At 38.4% G+C, this 21,381-nt stretch overlaps 1 protein-coding gene across 1 annotated transcript in view; it reads left to right on the top strand.

Moving 5' to 3' along the window:
* THSD7B (thrombospondin type 1 domain containing 7B) overlaps positions 1-21,381 on the top strand; it is a 755,959-nt gene that overhangs the window by 371,406 nt on the left and 363,172 nt on the right. The window contains exon 10 of the mRNA XM_036320836.1: positions 18,834-18,963. Within this exon, the coding sequence (XP_036176729.1) occupies positions 18,834-18,963 (130 nt within the window). The remainder of the gene's footprint in view (positions 1-18,833; positions 18,964-21,381) is intronic.

The raw sequence follows: 21,381 nt of genomic DNA, 5'->3' as shown, positions 1-21,381 counted from the left end.
CTACTAAAACCCAGTGGGAAGTGGTTTTGATTTGGCAACAAAATAAAAATAAATGGAGCCCTGGCCAGTTTGGCTCGGTGGATAGAGCATCAGCCTGCGGACTGAAAGGTTCCAGGTTCGATTCGGGTCAAGGGCATGTACCTTGGTTGCGGGCACATCCCCAGTGGGGGGTGTGCAGGAGGCAGCTGATGGATGTTTCTCTCTCATCGATGTTTCTAACTCTCTATCTCTCTCCCTTCCTCTCTGTAAAAAATCAATAAAATATATATTTAAAAAAATAAAAAAATAAATAAATGGAACATTATTTTTAAAGTTCCATGACCACATTCAGGGAGACCACTGATAAGAACCACTGCTCAGAGCTGGAACTCTTAGTTGGCGTACCTACACTTCTTCACCGCATATGTTAGTGCAAATCGTAGCTGATAGGGAAGCATTCTCAGTCCACACACGTCCTCCTCTCCACTGCATCCTCTTCATTCTGGGCCAGAGGCTGATGTACATTTGCAGAGACCTGGAGTATCACCAGCTGGGATTTTATTTTACCTCCTGCAATGGCCCCAGGAGGTAGGTCTAATTGTATATTACTAACAGGTGAGGAACACCCAGCTCAAAAAGATGAAATCACTGATCTAAGATCACCAAACCTGTCAGAGGAGAAGCCACGATTGGGATCCAGATTTCTGTGACTCCAGGGCCTGCCTGTATTCATCCCACAACAAGTTATTTCTCATATTCCTAAGCACAGCTCATCTGGTTTGTTTATCACCAATTGGAGAACCTGAAGCCTGGTACAGCTAGGGAATATAGTCAATATATTGTAATAACTTTGTATGGGGACAGATGGCTACTAGGATTATTGCAGTGTTCATTTTGTAAGGCATATGAATGTGGAATCACTGTCCTGTATATCTGAAATGCATACAATATTGTATGTGAACAATAATTTAAAAATAAGTAAATTAATTTTATAATTTTATAAAGAATATTTGTGAAGAGGCTCCGCATGGTACAGTCCTGCCACACATTGCTTTCATTTGCGCTATCTCATTGACTGTCAAAACAGTTTGATGACAAAGGAACAGCTGTTCCATGAGTCCTGCTCTGTAAATGAGGATCTTCAAGGAAAGCACCCCTGGTCACCTGACCCAATAGAAGCAAAGATACCCGGTTTAAATTAAACGTGCTACATTGCCTTGCCTAGTGAGCCTGTACAGTACTACACAAAACAAAGCTGGACAAGTTCAAATCTTATCTGTAATAAGTTGTAGTAACTTAATATCATTGTCTTGGCTTCATCTCACTGCCTCTTTCTACCAAATTAGTAATACCTGTAGCATTGACATTCATTATTCTATTGAATTCTTTCCTCAACCCTATATGAAAAGAGTGATCACAACCCCATGTTACATATGAGGATACAGAGACTTAGAAATAGGGCCCAAGATTGCAAAACTGATAAATGGCAAACCATGTGGAATCCTAGTCTCTTGACCACTCATGTAGGAGTTAACATTTGCTGAACAATCCCTGTGTTCCAGGCACTTTGCTAGGTTAGGTACTATATAGGCATAGAGTGGTGACTGAAAAACACATCCAGACATTATGGAGATCACAGTCTAGTGGAGGAAGATAGAGCGATTGAACACATTACCCGAATGAAAATGCAGTTACAAAGTGTGGTATGTGCTTTGCAGAAATCCATGGTGCTATGGGGGAAGGTAGTAAGGAAAATCAGAATGACCCTCCATCTAGAATATCTTTCCCTCTGTCTCTACTGTTTGCCCATTCTACCAGATGTAAACGTTTTCCTTCTCCACTCAATTTGTCCTGCTCCTGCTGCTGGACATAACTAGTCCCCATTCTTGAGTCCCCAAATGAATGGCTTGCATTTGAGCACTTGGTTTCTTCTCTGATTATATTTTGCTTCTTCTCTGAAGGACGGTGAAGTCCTTGGGACCTGGAGCCTTTTCAGTTTTCATTCCCAAAGTGCCTCGTAATAAACTTAATACAGAATAGAATTCAGTAAACCCATGTCAAATAAATGGATGCCAGTTAAAACCTGCATCCTTTTTAAAAAATTATTTCTTTATTGATTAAGGTATTACATATGTGTTCTTATCCCCCATTGCCCCCCCACCCCCACACATGCCCTCACCCACCTGGTGTCTCTGTCCATTGGCTAGGCCTATATGCATGCATACAAGTCCTTTGGTTGATCTCTCCTCCTTACCCCCACCCTCCCCTACCTTCCCTCTGAGGTTTGACGGTCTGATCGATGCTTCTCTGTCTCTGGACATAAACTGATGAACAAAACCTGCATCCTTAAGCAAACGTAAAAACTTCTAAAAAAACCGATGATCTGCCTTTCCAACTAAATTTCTTTCTTAAATGATTTGTGTAGCTTACTACAAGAACACACATGATGATGCTGGAGATAGCATATGTACACTTAGAATCAGGTTTGTTCTGGTTACCTGGCAAATGTGGTTAAAAGGAAAACATGTACTATCATTTTATTTATTTATTTGATCATTCATTCATTCATTTGTTTATTATTTTTAGTGAAGTCAGTTTATCATTATTTTTAATGAAATCTTATGAGTATCTCATGGGAAGCAAAGGCTATTCGATTGCTAATTCCTAAAGGGCATTTCCTATTGTAACTTCCCATTTCAACAGAGGACTCCAATAGAGGTGATATATCTACAGAAGATAAAGTAGGGTTTCTTTGTTTTCCTAATGAAACACAGGGTATAATGTTAAAATGCAAAATTATGGTCATGTGCAGGCTTTTGTGGCCTAGATTGACCCAAATATAAAACTTAGGATAATTTGATCAAGTTTCTGAAGTGCGGCCCAGGCACTTCCAACTCATAATTACTGAGAATGTTTGCTAAAACCCTAAGAGATTCTGATTTAGAAGTTGTACTTGGACCTCAAACAGGCATTTAAACAAACTACCTTAGTAATTTTAAGACATATTAAATAAAGCTTGAGAATTACTGAACTATAGAAACACTTAATTTAACCTTGGACCACTGGGTTGTTTGAGAAATGTGTAACTTGTATCTGCTATATTTTTCTGATTGAATCTATTTCCGTTTTCAAGGATCCAGTCCCTCTAGCTCCATTAGGCAGGAAGGGGCTTGTTGGGAAGTTATAACAGCAATTCTTCTAGATGTCCAAAAAGAAGAAAAGATTATCATGAAGGTGGTTTGGGGACTAGAAATGCAAAAGGGACTGAGGCTCCTCTTTTCAACTCTCAGAGCTAGCTGATCCCTCCTCCGTTCCCCTCTGCTCCTCTGTGCATACCTCCGACCCTCTCCCTTCTAACGGGCTTGCTCTGAGTCTCTGTGCTCATAACTGGCAGACACAGAGCTCAGAATCGCTGGCCCAGACCCTGCTCTACAATACTAAATCAAGCACAGAGCATTGACACAAACTTCCCTTGGGTCTCTTTATTCAACTTACAAGCAAAAGAGTCTGATGGCCCAGTTTGTTCCAGTCCCTCAATCACCCAGCTGCCTGCAGATCAGCTCCCTTGTCACCAGAACCCGTCTTGAAGGGAAGGGGACAGAGTGTAAAAAGGCAGCAGGAACTGAGTATGGGAGCGCTCTGCTCAGTTAGGGCGAGTGGTTGTTCATCACAGAGACTGATCTCTCCATAACATCCCAGCTCAGCGCTTTGGGTGAGAATGCAGGATATGACTAATTTCCTCCCTTATGTGTCCACCAGTGCTGACCTCTAAGCAGAGGAGGGACAAAGCCTACATCCTTATTTTTAACGCAAAAGCCACTTTGAGCTTCAGATTGAGAGGAGAGCCATTGTAAATAAGGTAGAAATACAGAGAAGGAAAATGAAGCTCCAGGGAATATAAATGCAGTAGGATAACATTTTCTTGTAGAACAGAAACTTGGAGGAGAGAGAAAGGACTCTCTCCTTGAGCATGATCTGGGCCAGATATTTTACTTTAAACAAACAAAACATGCAGTCTGTGTGTACTTGCATTCTTATTACAGTGCCTAGGCTCTCATGCCTAGGGATTCTCGATCATAAACAGTGCTGTCCCGATTGTCTGATAAAATAAACTAACATCTCAAACAAAATCAAATAAACAAAAAAGCAAACAGGATAAACAAATGCTGATTTAATGCATGAAGTTCTGTCCTTTACACCTGAAATCCACGGTTATGTCTTCTTAGTTTGCATCTAATAGTTTCTCTAAAGCACCATTAATCTTCTTTATTCAGCAGTCAAGCTACATTACCATAAATAAATCCTAAGGCTCACATGGGTATTTATAATGATTTATTGTTAGCCTTAGTGGCAAAAAAAAAAAATGTTTCTTTGGATGTGAAGGCTCTTTCTTTTCGAATGTTTTTACTTCTGGCTGGTTTCTTTCTCATATCTGGAGAATTCTCTGCAGACAATACAGTATAACATAATATAATCCTTATTTGATTATAGAGTTAAATGAATTGCCTTTCAGAAGCCAAGGTACCCATTCTAATTAGAAGTTTATTTTTAGACTTTCAATGTACTTCCTATGAAGAACTAAAATAAATTAGTTTAGATTTAACAGGGTGTTAATTTATTAAATAATTTTCTACAATTAAAGAGAATACATTATGTTTCACTTCCTTGACTTTAGTTGCATTTTAATATGATTCTCAATTAGATGTGATTTCAGGAGGTTTTTGACTGACTGGATTAGCTAGTAGGATGGTAAATTTTTAAACTATTTAATTTGCATTACTATAACAAAGCATAGAATGCCTAGAGTGAGAGATAGAGTTAAATGTTGGGATCTTAATATGTCAATTTGGAACTTTAGGTTGTATAATAACATCAAATAGTTTATGTAACAAATCAAGAAGGAAGTAAATTCAAGCTCAAAATTAAGTAGATTCCTCAAGTTTAACAAACAACTTTTAAGTGTTTCCTAAAAGGTATCACTGGATCTTCTGCTAATCTCTTGAAGTTCCTTCAAAATTGAGTTGCTACATGGAGATGGTTCAGATAGAATATGTACTGAATGACATGTTTACAGTGGTAGGGAATAAAATATTCCAAAATCAATATGCTAGGAATGATAGATTCTCTGCCATTTGAGATTTTCCTTATTATACTATTATTTAATTTTCCTGATACTTAAAATACATGTGTTTGTTTTTTAATTTAGAGGCCTTGTGAATGATAACCAAAGTAGGAGTATAGATTACATGAATGCAATGACAAGTTCTGTGGGTAGTTCTGTTGATTTCTTTTTTTAAAAAAAATATATTTTATTGATATTTTACAGAGAGGAAGGGAGAGGAATAGAGGGCTAGAAACATTGATGAGAGAGAAACATCGATCAGTTGCCTCTTGCACTCCTCCTACTGGGGATGTGCCTTCAACCAAGGTACATGTCCTTGACTGGAATTGAACCTGGGACCTTTCAGTCCGCAGGCCGACGTTCTATCCACTGAGCCAAACGGGTTAGGGCAGTTCTGTTCATTTCTTACTTGAGCCAGCAATATTCTCTCCCATTGCTGAATTACCACAACACTTTTTGAACTGAGCTTTGATTATATTCAATAAGCACTTATATTCTGTTTTAAGCTTCTCACTAATTTGTTCATGTGTGGTGGAAGGAGCTTAACCTATAGAATCTAACATATCTATAATGGACTCCTGGTGTCTTTATTTAGTTAACTTCTCTGAGACTGTATATATTCATTGTTAGCATAGTTCTAACATGTAGCATTCATGAGACAACTTACTCCCTAGGGCTTACTTATCCTACATGAACAGGCTAGCTCAGCATGTACTAAGTCCCTCCTTGTCTTCCATTCTGTATTTTATCTCCCCTGAGTAAGTTATAAGATGCATGAGTACTCAAGGTCAAGCCATAAAATTATTATTTTAATAAAGAAAATATACTTAGAAGTAAGGGTGTGTGACCAACAAGCTCATACATTGTCGTGGATATTGAGGAAGTCTAACTTTTCCACTCACCTATTCCTCCCATCCTGATTCAGAAACAATTGAGTCAGAGCAGAGGGAGATCAAAATAGCAGCTGATTCTCAACCCCAGAATTAGACAGGCTTAACCACCTGGCCACAGTCCATGTTGTATACCTACACTTGATTGGGGATGAGTGAGAAAAGATCAGAGTATGTGCGTCCTCTGAGCAGATGGAGCCCAAAGAAAGAAAAGGAGAGGGAAGGAGGAGCCACATATGCTCACTTCCTCCTCCCAAAGTCATGCGTTAGATGCCACTCCTTCTTCCCAAAGGAGAAACAAGTGAGGGAGGTTGTGAGTCCTGTGACACGGAAGCTATAGAAGTGGGTCACCTCCACAAGCAGGGATAATCAGGACGGCTTCAGCCTCACAGTCTGTTGCTTTGCAACTTTGTGAACTGACGTCCTACCTTGTACTGCTTTCTTTACCTTTCTGTAGCCATGGCCTCCCTTCTGACAATTTTGTTCAGCCTTTCACTTGCTGCCCCTTCTCCCTAAAATGCTCTTCTCCCAGCCCTTGGCATAGGTGCCTTTAGAGCAACACTTCATTCTCAATTCAAAAGTCATGACTCAGAGTTTTTCTTTGGTAACTTTACTAGGGACCCCCCGCCACTTCTTCCCTCTCTCTACCTTGCTCATCACCCTGTCATTTTCCTCAGGGCAGTTAGTAGTCCCTAAGTAGTCGCTGTGGGCTGTGCACTGCTTACACACACTGAACAGTGGCTGCCATCCTGTAAGTGCCTAACCACCTATTGAATGAATGATAAGAGATGAATGTATCATTAACTTAGCAAATCCTTTCTTTAGTGCTTATTACTAGTATATACCGAGTTCTATGTCAACTGCTAATGACATTAAGATGAGTAACACAAGGTTAGTTAAATCATAGGACTTTTGAACAGGGGAATCAAGTAGGCAAACATTTTTTTTTTCTATAAGGAATGAGCACAGGGTATTTGCAGCCAAAGAGTAGGGGCTCGAATTCTAGCTAAGTGGCCAGAGGAGGTAAGATTTGATATATCAGGAGTTTCCAAGTAAACATGGGGTAGAACTTCTTACAGGTGGTAGAGGGCATGTGTGTGCAGGAATCGACTGCATGAGAGTACTTTTTAATTAAATGAATTGCAGGCAGGAAGCTTGTGACACTTGGGATGCGTAATGCATTATGAGGGAGTGATGAGAATAGAGTTAGAGAAATATGCAGGAGCCAGCTTATGAAAATAGCTATGCTATTCTAAGAAGATTGGACATTACATGGAATTCTGATAGGCCATTTAAATTTTAAGCATGGGTGTGATCATATCAGATATGTGTTTTAGAAAAATAGTACAGGAAATAATGAGGTTAGACAGTAGTAGGAGCCAGGAAAATTAGGAGGTCATTTAATTATCCAGGCAAGTAATGAGGAGAATCTGTTTTCTTGAATAAAAGAAATGTGCATCATTGGTGAGCATATAAATTACTATAACTCCCCATTGTTTCATAGACCGTCCTCATGACCTGGTGTGCACTGGGCTCTTTGCCCATCCCATGGAGTTCATGGTTTGTAGTTGCCGGGGGTGGGGTCGGGGATAAAGCTCCAACCAACTGAGCAACCTGGCCAGGGCAATCCAGCCAGTCTTGTCTCCTTTTCTCTTTCTGGAATTTGACTCTGGGCCTTTGTACATACTATTAGCTCTGCCTAGACTTCTCTTCCCCTAGATATTATATAGATGACCTGCCAACCTCCTTCATGTTCTTGCTCAAACATTCCCTTCTCATTGAGGCTCTTGAAGTTACAAATTACAACTCCCTCCCTCCCCCACCACACACACACACACACACACACACACACACTCACACACACTCTCCCTAACTTTCATCCACATTATTTTTGCAGGACACTTAATTGCCAAATAAACACTAATTATTTAAAATGTATTTGTTTTTTTATTTTTTAAAATATGTTTTTATTGATTTGAGATAGAGAGAGAGAGAGAGAGAGAGAGAGAGAGAGAGAGAGAGAGAGAGAGAGGAAGAATGAGAGGGAAACAACTACTGGCTGCCTCCTGCATGCCCCCTGCTTGGGAGCAGCCTGCAATCTGGGCAGGAACTAGTGACCTCTCAATGCATGGGATGACCCTCAACTAACTGAGCCATATGGGCCAGGGCTAAAATTTATTTTTTAATTTTCTTTATCCTTTCATTAGAATGGAAAGCTCATGAGGACAGGGCTAATGTTTGTTTGTTTTTCTGTTCTTGTGCCATATTCTCAATTTCTAGAACAGTATCTCCTCCTTAGAGGATTTCATTATTCTTTTTCCCTGAACAATGCAGAATACCTTATAAACAGTTATGTCCTGGGTTTTGTCTTCCAAGTAGTGCAGTGGGAATTTTAGCTCCACACATATATTAATTAATAGAGGCATCTGTTTAGGAAATCTCTGGGTGACTTTTTTTCTGTTAGTTCTAAAGTGAAATCCAAGACAGACAGCACTCCCACTCTTTCTCTAGTTTAGAGCAGACTTTTTTTTATAGTCCACACACTAAAGACTTGCGAGTGCACGCGCGCGTGTGTGTGTGTGCGTGTGTGTGTGTGTGTGTGTGTGTGTAAGGGTCTCACTGACCAAACCTTGCCCTATGCTCTGGTTTCAGGCTTTGTTTCTTATTTTTTAATTTATCATATCTGTTAAAAGTCCAGGTCTCACCACCAGCAATAGAGAGAAATTTTCCAATGGCCAATGATCTAAAATTCCCCCTTAATTTTCTACCTTTTTTTTTTTTGTCATGTGTTTAAAAAAATATTTTGAAAGCATTTCAAAGAGAATTGCAAAGGAAACAAAAAGGAAAGGAAGAGAAACCTATAGGACATTTCAACCAATTATAACCCATTTGATAATTGAGACACAAATTGTAACCCAATGGCAGATGGATAATTGAAGTACTTTAGGATAATTGATATTCATATTTCAAGGTATGATAGTGCTCCTATGGTTATGTTTAAAATAAGCCCTTATCTTTTATAATTCTATCCTGAAATAGTTACAGATAAAATGATGTGATAGCTAAATGTTCTTTGAAATAATTCAGTTGTGTGTGAATAAGCAGGGGTATAGAGGAAACAAGCTTGCCATTTAATTATTGATGATAATGGGTGGATACATTGAGTTCATTTGATATGTTTGAAAATTTGTAAAGTTAAAAATATAAACATTATAAAATGAATTAAAACCAAACTTCTCCAGCATCCTAGTTTCCATGTGCTTCTTCAGACATATACTCTGCCTCTTGGGTAGAAACTAATGTCTCCAAATTTTCATTCAAGAAAAAAGAATTGTAGAATGTTATATGATCATCTAATTATGGATTCTTTTCATTTATTCAAAAATAACTTACTACTGTCTACTAGGTTTTATGAACTATAATAAGTACTATAGATGCTTACTGCTTGGAGGCAGAGAGACAAAGGAGTTCAACCTAGGAGTGCAAACTAGATCTTTGTAGAGACATGAAGGCAAGAAAAGAGGGTGGGTTGGAAAGACTTCTTGAAAGACTTGGCCCTCTGTTCAGTATCCAAGGAAGCATACAGGTTATCTAGATGCAGAGGAAGAGAAAATACACTAAACCAATCCCCCACACTAACCTGCATATCAACTAACCATTTTACATACTTACCAGACACCAAACCCTGAACTACTTTCTCTCTCTCTCTCTCTCTCTCTCTCTCTCTCTCTCTCTCTCTCTCTCTTCTATTTTTTCAAAGCCCCAATTAATTATTTCTCTTCGAGGCACCAGAAGATAAGTAATTTTTCCAAGTTCATAGAATCACTCATGTTAAAAAGTCATATTATTTTATCAACACTAAGTCATAAGAGGACTTTAAAAGCCAATCACTTTATGTTAATACTGCAAAACAGTGGAGACAGCAAGACAAACAGTAACACATGCTATGTGCATAAAATGAATAATTAAATGTCTTTGTAGACACTGATAAAATTTTTAGTTAAAAATGAAAAGGTTTATTTCAATTGGCTTGCTTGCACAGTTATTTTTCTTTAACTTGTCTTACCACTCTTCCCCCAATAAAAAATTTAGTATCATAAGTGCTATTAATGTCTGAGTGGTTCCCCATAGCTAACATTCAGGTGAACCAGTTTTTATAGGTGGACACATCCTGGAAAGGGCATTACAAACAGTTTCCGAAATCAGGATTTATGTGGTTGAGCCATGATGCGTGGTGGAACATTTAGAATATGACCATCTCCATAAAGCAAATAGCTGGCAACGTCCTGTAAGAACAGAGAAGCTGAGGATCTGAAATTGCTAGCTGTGCGTTTCTGAGTTGTGTCCTCCCTGCTATGACACATAATCTTGACCTATAAGCCCTTCTGTCCTCTTGCTGTCAGCTCTGTGCTAGGCATGAATAGCATCCTTTAATGCCAATGAGGATATAAAGCATTAATACATAACAGCCACATGGATTATTTAAAAGGATTTTCCTAATATATAGTTCAGTATCCATCCCTAACAATGATGGTAACGTCTTGAGCTTGTATCCTAGGTGGCATCTGTGCCCTCAGAAACCTGCTTTTATACAGTGCAATATGGTGTTGCCGTGTGTTTCAGTATCAATGATGATGGAGTGCAGCACATTAGGGAGCCTTGTAGCCGGCAGCCACTAGACATTTCATCTGCTAAAACAAAAAGGGGCCAGGATGGGGGGAAAACAAATGCCTATTATTTCACACACATTGGCAAGAGGCAACGACAAGTACAACTTGTCATTATAAATTGTGTTGTTAACCCTGGTCGTTTATAGTACACATTTCCAATTTATGCCCATTATGATGTACTTAGCTAGAGGGCAGTTTGCATTTTTTAAAAGTGTTGAGAGCAGTAATGATTTAGCTCATGCTCATTTGTTTTCTATTGCTTGGTTAACCATGCTGCATTGTCATTTTCTTGTTTTACATATAGGATGAATAAGAGATGTTAGTTTTAAATGTGCTAAATCAGTGGTTCATTGCCCTGGAGATTGTTAAAACACACCAATGCTTGGGCTTTAGTCACCAGAGATACTGATTTAAATGGCTTAGGTTGGCGGGGTGGGGGGGGTACATTATGAGTCTATACACATTTCTCTTGAGATTCTGATATGCAGCTAGGGTTAAGTTCCTCATGGGTCCGGGAGACCTCAAGCTTACTTACCTATGTGTGACTTCACTTGTGATATTTGAGAGAGGAAGGACCAGAGTCAAGACTGTCACTATTTGATAAGGTTAGCTCTTCAAACTGGAGGTGTTTTCAGAGCAGTAGTGGTTGAGGACAGGAAGTAGAGGATATTAGAGATAGTCTCTAGAAATTTGAACTATTGCCTAGGATCAGAGAGTGGGTGGTGCCTATCATAGAGAGAAACTGTTTATTTGCCTGGACTGCCATCCTAGATGGTTTATGCAGATATAAGCATGAATTATTCCTTCTCAAATCTATGGCAAGGGCTTGCCTATAAAGAATTTTGAGTTAGGTGGGTAGTTATATATGTATTACCTTTTCAAGATGATTTAAATCCCATTTAATTAGGCATTCCTAACAGCTGTCCTGTGTGTTGGCTCAACAGAATTACCCACTGAGGAAAAGCAAGAAAATTGAAACGCTGAAAGGTTAAGTGCACCGCCCAAGGTCACATAGCAATTCTGTAATGAGCTGGTATTAGAAGTAAGTGCCCTGAAGGTCTTGTCTGGTGCCAGAGCCATTGAATTTGGCTTCTGTTGCAAAGTGAATGGTGATTATGAAAATTTAAGAATATAGCATACATTTTTTTTTTCCAGACAAATTTCAGAATGAAAGAAGTATATGGATATCCTGGAGCCTATTTTGAACATTCCTGGAAGTTTAGTAGAAAAGCTTTGCAGTGCTGTTTAATTCCATATGTATATAGATAGAATTTTGAGGTACTTAGATATCTAGGTTGGGCAGGAATTCTGGTGGAGAAGGCTGCTCTAATGTGTCTACTCTATATTTAGAACATCCAGAAAAATAGGAAGGGAGTCTATGAAAACTTCCCACTCATAGTTCTTCTAGGGCATTGTATTTTTCACCCCTGAGAGAGCATACTGGGTTGATGGCCTTTGGATAATAAATACAAAGTTTATGTCATCATTTCTGAATGCTTATAAAATTATAGAGAACTACATTATTATCCATCCACCAAGTTTCACTTCTGCTTCACTGGGAGATTTAATAATGCATGCATGTGCCTTTCCTTATAACATGCAGCACCTGGTGCACCTCCTACACCTGCTAAATATTTATCAACAGCGACAGCCCTGAATGTGGTAAGTGCTTACCTCTGAGAACTCAGGGTCACAGTCTCTGTTTTTCCAAATTTTAGTGGGAGATAGTTGGGGTGATGATGAGCCTAGTTTGTACCTTTTTTTAAATAAAGAAATTCAACTCAATATCGATGATAGTTGTGAATAAACTAGAAAGGGGTATTGTTTTGTGTATAATTGGTAGGCAGAGAGAATGTGCTTTTTAGGGGATTTGATGTTGAAGCAACACGGGCTGCCCAGCATCATACTGAGATCTCTGCCTATGGAATTGGCTTAGAAACAGACTTCTCAATGGCCAATTGAAATTCTCTGCCAAGTGAAAGTGATTTACTCTTCACATTCATGCTCTACTTTGAGAAAACACCAATTCTCTTTAGTTACTGAGTAACTAAAAGCTATGGTAAGGGCTTGCATATAAAGAATTGTGTGATGTTTCTATCACGAAAACATAAAGGAGCTCAATTGTTTTGAGGTAAGCCCTATACTGTCTTTCCCTTTAATTTTTGATTTAATGATTTATGAGCTAATGTGCTCGGGGCACACAACAGTCTTCTTCAGATGCTTGAACTGTTATCTCAGACAGAACTCTGGCAAGACATAAAGGTCCAGTAACCACATTGAGTAGATGATTTTAAGAATAGCGGTGCAGTCTACCTTTTCTGCACATTTGAAATGGAACTCAGTGCCACAATGAAAAACAAAATGTGCATGTTTCTTAGATTCTCATGGGGTGGTGAGGATGCATATAATCTTCCATACAAACTAAGGCACTTCTGAAAGTGAGTGAATGAGTTATTAATATTTAAGCCAGCATAACAGGCATTAATTAGGACTTCCCCAAGGATGTTTGATCACCATAGCCAATGCTATGAGAAGATGGTTGGTAACAATTGCCTGACAATTGTAGTTTAATTTACCAGGGGCATGGAATTATTTTAAATCATTCATGGTCTCCTAGATGCTCAGAACATGGAGAGACCCAGCACTCAATGGAAGAGTGTTTTGTTATATTTTTCTTTTGATTAGAAACAGCCTCAACTGTTGAAGCTTTCCTTCTACTATTTTTCTTTATTTTTTTTATTTTTTATTTTACTTTATTTTATTTTTAAATTTTGTTATATTGCTTAAAATATTACAAAGAGTAGTACATACATCTCCTTTTTATTTTCCCCCTTGACCTTCCCCCGGCCTCCCCTACCCCCCAGTGTCTTGTGTCCATTGGTTATGCTTATATGCATGCATACAAGTCCTTTGGTTGATCTCTTACCACCCCCCACCCAACCCTCCCTAACCTTCCTGCTGTAGTTTGACAGTCTGTTCATTGCTGCTCTGCCTCTGTATCTATTTTTGTTCATCAGTTTATAATGGTCTTTATTATCCATAAATAACTAAGATCATGTGGTATTTTTCTTTCTACTATTTTTAAATCTTTCTTTTCACCTTCTCTCCTGAACTCATAATATGCTAGAGAAGAGTCCTGTACCAGGCAGTCTGTGCATATTTTACATGCAGTAACATGTAATTATTATAAGCAATCATGTGAAATAGAAACTTTTATTTGGACTGTTTTATAGCCAAAGAAGCTGAGGCTTAGCCAGATAAAAGGAATTGCTTGAAGTCCAGCAGATACTAGGGTGGTAAGCTCAACCCCAGAAAGTATTTCTTTGTGGTTGTTTTTATTACATTCAACTTATATATCATTGGTGCCATCATTTTGCTTCAAGATCAATGAGAGAGGGGTAATCAGCAGATTTGGGGTTTTGTTTGTTGAATGGTAACCTGGAAGTGTAAGTGGTGCTGAGGAACAGAGCAACAGATGAGAACCATGCCTTACAAGGCAATAAGCCTGGAAGACTACTGATGCCATGAAGCCAAATGAGTCCTGGAGATTTATTAGACCTAGGAGTAATGGAGGTATTTGAGAAACGAGGGAAAGGCAAGAGGTCATATTTTAAAAATATACCATCAGAATTCTGAGGATTGATGTTGAACTAACTGCCATGAATTGCTGATAAATACCCACCCTGTCTCTACTTTGTACATAGTCTTGCCGTTAGGATCCATCTCCCAGCGTTCATATCCGACCTTACTCTGTCAGCTGTGCTCATGTTCACCATGTTCTACCTGCTTTTCCCGTACTCTCACATTTCAAATCAATTGGAAACTTGGGGAGTCAGTTCTTTAAGTCATTGCTGAATAACCCAGCACCAGGGATCAACACTCATGATTTTTTGTTGTTGTTAATCCTCCCCAAGGATATTTTTCCATTGGTTTTTAGGAAGAGAGGAAGAGAGAGAAAAAGACAGAGAGAAACATTGATGTGAGAAGCATCAGTTGGTTGCCTCCTGCAGGAGCCCTGCCCAGGGGCCTGGCCAGGGAGGAGTCTGCAACCAAGGTATGTGCCCTTGACCAGAATTGAACCTAGGACCCTTTGGTCCACAGGCCAACGCTCTATCCACTGAGTCAAAGCAGCTAGGGCAAAATCATGATTATTCAATTCTGTGTGATGTGCCCCAGCTCACCTGGCCATGAATCACCCATAAATATTCTTTTCATGCTGATTTTTCCCTCCTCTGCTACCATCTTTCCAGGAAAGACTGTTGTAGGCCTTCACAGATAATCTATAAATATTCCTCCAGATGTGTATCCTACTCATGTATTTTCTGTTAAATATTGTTTTTGATCTTTAAGTTGCCACATTTTCTAAATTTATTCCTTTTGACTATAATAACTTATGTACGCCTGCTGACTTACTAATTATAAAATATGTATAAATCAAGATTGAATTTAGATTAGTTGTTTATTAGCCATAATCATGTTTGAGCAGTTGTTTATGTTTGTAAACAGGCACTTTAATTTAATGTTATTTTTTCATAGGCCTAATGAGGTTGGTACCATCACTCACTAAGCCCCACAACTCTGTATTTTTATTGACACTTAAAGCCTTCTGCAAATAGGGTGTCACTGAAGAATTTATTAGAAAGGAAAAGATATCCTTTGGGAATAACAGAGGACCTGCTCTGTGGACTCCTCCCTGGAATGTTCCTCTCTTTTTCTTTATCTTACTATGAAGCCTCTTTTATGAAAAAAAAAAGCAGCAAACAACATGGTTTTTGATGTCTGTTTAGCTGCAGTTTTAATCCTAGCTGGGTGACTTTGTGCAAATTATTTATCTTTTTCTCTCTTTGTTCTATTATTTATAAAATGGGTGTAATAATAATAGTAATAATACCAACAGCATAAAGTATTATACTAATAAAATGAGATATATGCAAAATGCTCAGAATTGGATCTGGTGTAGATTAAAGTTATAATACCCGGAAACTTCCACTACATTTTACATATATTTGTAATACAAATGCTTTCCACCTGAAAAGTCCCTGTCTTCCCCTTTTCAACCTTCACCTTAATATCTATAGGGCATGAAAATCAATGCAACTATTTTCCCCAAAGTTTGAATTCATTTACTTATAATTAAACTATAAAGCAGAATGCCTCCGTGTGCGAATGTGCACTGTGCATGTGTGCGTATGGTGCGTGTGTGAGTGGATGCATTGTGAAGGAAGAGGCACCAGTCAATCAGTCATGTTATCTCTCAATGTGAAGTAAAGGCATCCCTTTATTTTTTTCTATTGTCTCCAGTCTTCATTTTTTTGTCTCCAAAGATAACACTTAGATAGAATACACACACACACACACACACACACACACACACACACACACACGTGTGTGAATCCTAAAGGTAAACAATAGTTTTTAGCATAAGTACAGTATGATTGGAATTAATTGAGAGAGGGGGACTAGATTTTTCCCCAAAAGCATAATTATTTAAAAATAGTGTTCCTGTCCAATGGAGATGACTTTAATATTATTTTGCAGGCAATTTTAAATATAGTTTTTTTCTTTCTGATCTTTTTTTTCTATACTCCTTACAGGACCTTAACTACATTTCAGGAGGAACCGATTATAGCACCCTTCTCTGTCAAACACTAGTAGCATCTGTCCTTTGACAATATAAGCATTTGCTGTCAAGAAAAAAGGTGGCTCATTCAAATGGGGCAACTGGAGAAAATTAACTGGATTATTTACAAAGCAGTGGACAGGATGAATGTAAACTGTAGTACTTGCCCTAGTGACAGCCCCAATCCTGAAAGCTGATAGAGGTAGGATCTGTTAGTAGAACTCAGAGGAAGTGGCTGAAGGAGGTGCCACTCCACAGGAACTGGGGCTTTTTATAGGATGGGGCGCCAACTTGTGGTGATCCAGAGGATGAAATCTGGTGGAATAAATACTCTGATTTTTCTCTCACCTCTTGCCATCTTTTTTCCTTCCATTGTTTGGCCATCCCCGATTGGCCAAACCAACCTAGAGGCCAATGGATGACTAAACTCCTTCTGTGGTCAGCCTCCTTGTTACAAAGCAGGTTAAAGAAGGGAAACCAAAAAAGGGAGCAGATGGCAAAGATTCCATGCATGCCCTTAACTGAACAGTTCAAGAGCATGAAATGTACGAATGTGTCAGTCTCCCCTTTTTCCCTTGATTTCATTAAAATGATAGAAATGAATTTTAAAAGCCCTAATTCCTTGCCAACAAAAAAGAATAGGACCATCAGTGGATGAGAGGTATCAATTAATTTATGGAAGACTTAGTGGCCAAAGGCTGAAGGGCAGAGAAGCTGGTGACATCACAGGAAGCCATGACCTAACTGAACAGGAGTGTGGGTTGCAGTAGAGAGGAAGCTGTCTACCCAGGAAGGCTTCTTAGACCATAGGTGGCTGGTCTGATGGAAGACAGCAGTGAGCAGTGGGGCTGAAAAGAAATAGGTTCTATAAAGCCTTTAAATAACCAGTAAACATGTAGAAATAACGATATAATTATTGAAAAAATTGAACGATGGTGCAAAGTAAATTCTCATCAAGTAGAGCAGAAAGTCAATAGATGATGTCTAAAGTTAATAAATCAAAAAGTAATGCCATCAGCATGTTATACATAGATTGGGAGGTAACCACAGAAGAAGTAAATAAGAAACAGTTCATGATGTTTGGGGAGGAGGACGGGGAATGGATCAGTCACTTCTCACTATGCCTTTTTGTAGTAATGACTTTTTAACAACCATGTGAATAAGTAATTTAGTAAAGGCTCCTTCCAGTTATCTTTAGTTTTACTCAACTTAGTTTACTTGGCTTTCTAGGACTTTTCTTCTTAACATGGTTAGGTCCAGTATCTGTCCCAAACCTAAAAATTAACTCCATTTTCCCCTATACGTCCCATCTCTCCATTTTTTATAAACCCCTCTTGTGCACACACACACAAGCCATATACACATCAGCCTCTGGATGCAGTTACGTGTCTTTCTCTGTAAATTTCATGTCCCTTATATCTCAGTGCCTTTTTCTCAAACTGTTTCTTTGGCCAGAAATGGCTTCAGCAAATTTTTTCTTATTCACCCTTCAAGTCCCAGAATAAATTCTTCCTCTTCTATGAGATGTCTGCTTTCCAGAAACATGAAATATTATGCTTTATTCTGCATTCTCCTAACACTACACTCCAGTCTGACACTTCTTGCTTTTCAGTGACTCAGACCTAGTTGTGCATTATTGGCCCCTTCTTTTCCTGTTTAGTTGTAAGTTGAAGAATTGGTGTCTTTATACCTAATGTGATATGTTGCTCATAGTAATTAAAATAGTTGACACCCACTATAACTATAATTGGCTTTTGTTGCTGCTATTGATTCAGAAAGCATCTAAAGTTATAAAATGAAATGCTACAACACAATTAAATAATATTTTGTTACAATTTTAGTGGCTCTTTCCTAAATCTCAATTACATATATATTGTCTCAGGTTATGAGGAATAAAAACTCTAATAAACTAATACCCATAAATATGTTACTAATGTAATTATTTTTATGAGTATTTCTATTGTACAAAGTAGCCTAGAGCATGGCCTGTGTGGCTCAGTGGTTGAGAGTCCACCTATGAACCAGGATGTTGCTAGTTCAATTCCTGGTCAGGACAGACACATACCTGGGTGGAGAGCTCGATCCCCACATCATTGATATTTCTATCTCTCCCTCTCTGAAATTAATATATATATATATATATATATATATGGCAGCTTAGAGAGAGAAATGCCTTACCCCAGAGAGTGATTTGCTGCTAGGAAAATGCTAGGCCCCTGAGCTGTTGTTTTGAGATGAAAGAGGGTTTCTGTGGCCTCTCAGATTATGCCATGTCACTCCTATGCCATAGGCAATATGGATTCAGATGAATTTCAAAACATTAAGATGTGCCTTAGCATATTTAAACACCTATATTTGATATCACAAAGTGTGTATTGAGTATTAACTGCTGGTCTTTGCTTTTATTTTCATTTCCTGCAGTCTTTCCACATGTTCTTACTTCACCTCTTTTTTTGTTTGTTTGTTTGTTTGTTTCAGTGGCTCTCTAACCCTGGGTTTTTCTCTGCATCCACTTAAAAGAGCACTCTCATTTTATTTTTCCTTTACCACAGGAAATTCCACAATAAGACAGTCTCGATACAGGATTATCAACCAGGAAGCAGCTAATGGAGGTCAAGAATGTCCAGACACCTTATTTGAAGAGCGAGAGTGTGAAGATGTTTCATTGTGCCCTATATATCGGTAATTGGTTACCTTTTGGAATAATCATTAAACTCCAACATAAATTATGACATTTTCTTTTATATAATATACTAGAAATTCATGCACAGGTAGGGTCCCTAGGCCTGGCTGGCGATCAGGGCCCATCAGGGCCTTCCTGCTGCTAGCCAAGGCCTTCCTTCGTTCCGCACCACCTCCTGGTGGTCAGCACATGTCATATCGAGCAATTGAACTCTTTGTCTCCCAGTTGAACTCCTGAGGAGACAATTTGGGCATTAGGCTTTTATATATGTATAGATGGTTGTTTAGTGAGAGATAAGATAAGGTAATGTTGTTTATCTTCAAATACCTGTATTTTCCCCCCTTCCTATCTGGAATACATTTTGAGGGATAAAGAATATGAAAGTCTAATTTATAGAAAAAAGAAACAGACATGTTTTGATAGTAAGTGAGCTTCTGGAGTTTTGCCACTCAAGAACTCTTTTCAGGATCAGGATTCAAGGAGATTCAGGGTGAGGTCCTTACCTAAACCACAGACTCATGCACACACACACACACACACAGGCACCCATGCAAAGGTAACTTACTTCATTCCATTATTCTCACCCTAAAGCCTTTTTTAACAAGAATCACAAACCAAATTTGTACTTATTTAATAAGTATATAAAACAAAAATTGTTTTGGTTCTCAATTTTAATTATATACATGTTTTAAGAAAAGATCTAGTTAGAAAAATTAATTTAACCTATGGATAAAATGTTAAAAAGGAAAATTAAATGAGTAACTTTTAAACTATAAATGCTCCTCCTGGTAAGTTGGTGGTTATTTATAAAAAACAATACTTGAGACTTGTGTGTCTAGACATAAACTTCCACTCTTTCAACATTGGCTTGAAACATTCATTTAAAGGGTATCTGCATTAAATTCACTGTTGGGTTTTACTGGCTTGTGAAGAAATCCCATGATCTTAAAAGGCATTTATTTATCATCACACTTAAAATTGCCTCTGCCGAAAATGCCTAGGATCTCCCTGGATTATGGGAGCAGCTACATCTTAAAGCTATGAAATTTAAGAGCTAATTCATTCATACAAATGCAAGTTATTTTTCTTCTTTTAAGACGATGCCTTACATTAAATAAATTTTAGTGTCTTATTGAAGTAATCTAAATTACTATCGATTTTATCGTCCCTGTGCTCCCATTGTTTCTACATGATGACCAGTTTGGGAAGGATGTAGACAAACACTGGGAACATGCCCAGACTAATAGTTTTTCCTCATCAACCACAGGACCATTGCGGAAGCACTGTCAATATCCACACTTTTGTGCCATGTATATAAATATTGAAACTTCTGAGTCCAGCTAACCATTGCCAGGGGAGAGCAGCCAATTTAAAAAATTAGCCAAATCAAATATTATTACACATTTTTATGAGCCCAGGGCTATTATAATCAGAGAAAATCCTAGGAACTGTCAGTGGGCTCTTCCCTTCTATTGTCCACTCTCCTGACTCTCTTGCTGCACTTCAATTCAGCTACTCATGTTTGAACTAGTTTCCATCACCGACCCCCTGCCATTTCCCCAGAAATCAGTTCCACTGTGTGTGGGTTGGATCAATGTATCATTTCTCCCGGTGTGTGTGGTTTAATATATGTCCCAGTTATCAGCATGAGTCTCTGCTCCTTAGTAAAGCATCCATGAGTTTTGAGTAATTTGGTTCTAATTTAGTTTTTGCTTTCTCCATCATTGGTATGTTAGGGAAGCAAGTGAATGTAGACCTTTATCATTATCTCAGGATTATTCTTTTTGACTCCATTAAAGTGACACAGTAACACATTTACCAATTAAAACAGAAACAAAATGTCCACAGAAATATTTCTGTGAGTTTGAGCATTCCTCCAATATGTTAGGTTAGTACGGGAATGAGAAGGCAGCATGGGCGGGGATTCTTATATGGAATTGGCCAGGGGTCCATGGTTGAGCATCCAGGGATGTAGGATTGAAAACTGGCCTGCCTTGACTTGGGCAGTCTGGGACATATCACTTACCCTGAGCTCCGGTTCATCATTCCAACCCTGAGGGTTTCACAAGAGAGCCGTGAAAAGTCATTCATTCTACTTCAGTCTCTGCAGAACACCAAACTAGATTCAATTCCTTGGTCTCATTTTAGTGTAGAAAGCCCATGTAAATTTAAGAGATCTGAATAGATGACATATCCTAGTTGAAAAGTCAGACTGAAAAACGCTTACTGTATCACTTTCTGTGTTTTGGAGTTATACTGAATGAGTCTATGCATATACAAAGAAAATTTAGAACTACTTAAAATCAATAGATGATTTATTTAAAAAGGACAGGTTTTGCTGCTTAGCTGTTTCCTGATTTCTCTCCAATTCTTCCCAATATGGAGGCCACTTGAATAAAGTCAATGATATATTTGTT

The sequence above is a fragment of the Myotis myotis genome, unplaced genomic scaffold (assembly GCF_014108235.1).
Source record: "Myotis myotis isolate mMyoMyo1 unplaced genomic scaffold, mMyoMyo1.p scaffold_m19_p_8, whole genome shotgun sequence".
In the NCBI taxonomy this organism is placed as follows: domain Eukaryota; kingdom Metazoa; phylum Chordata; class Mammalia; order Chiroptera; family Vespertilionidae; genus Myotis; species Myotis myotis.
Note: the sequence above shows the minus strand (reverse complement) of the source record. Positions and strands in the feature narration are given on the sequence as shown.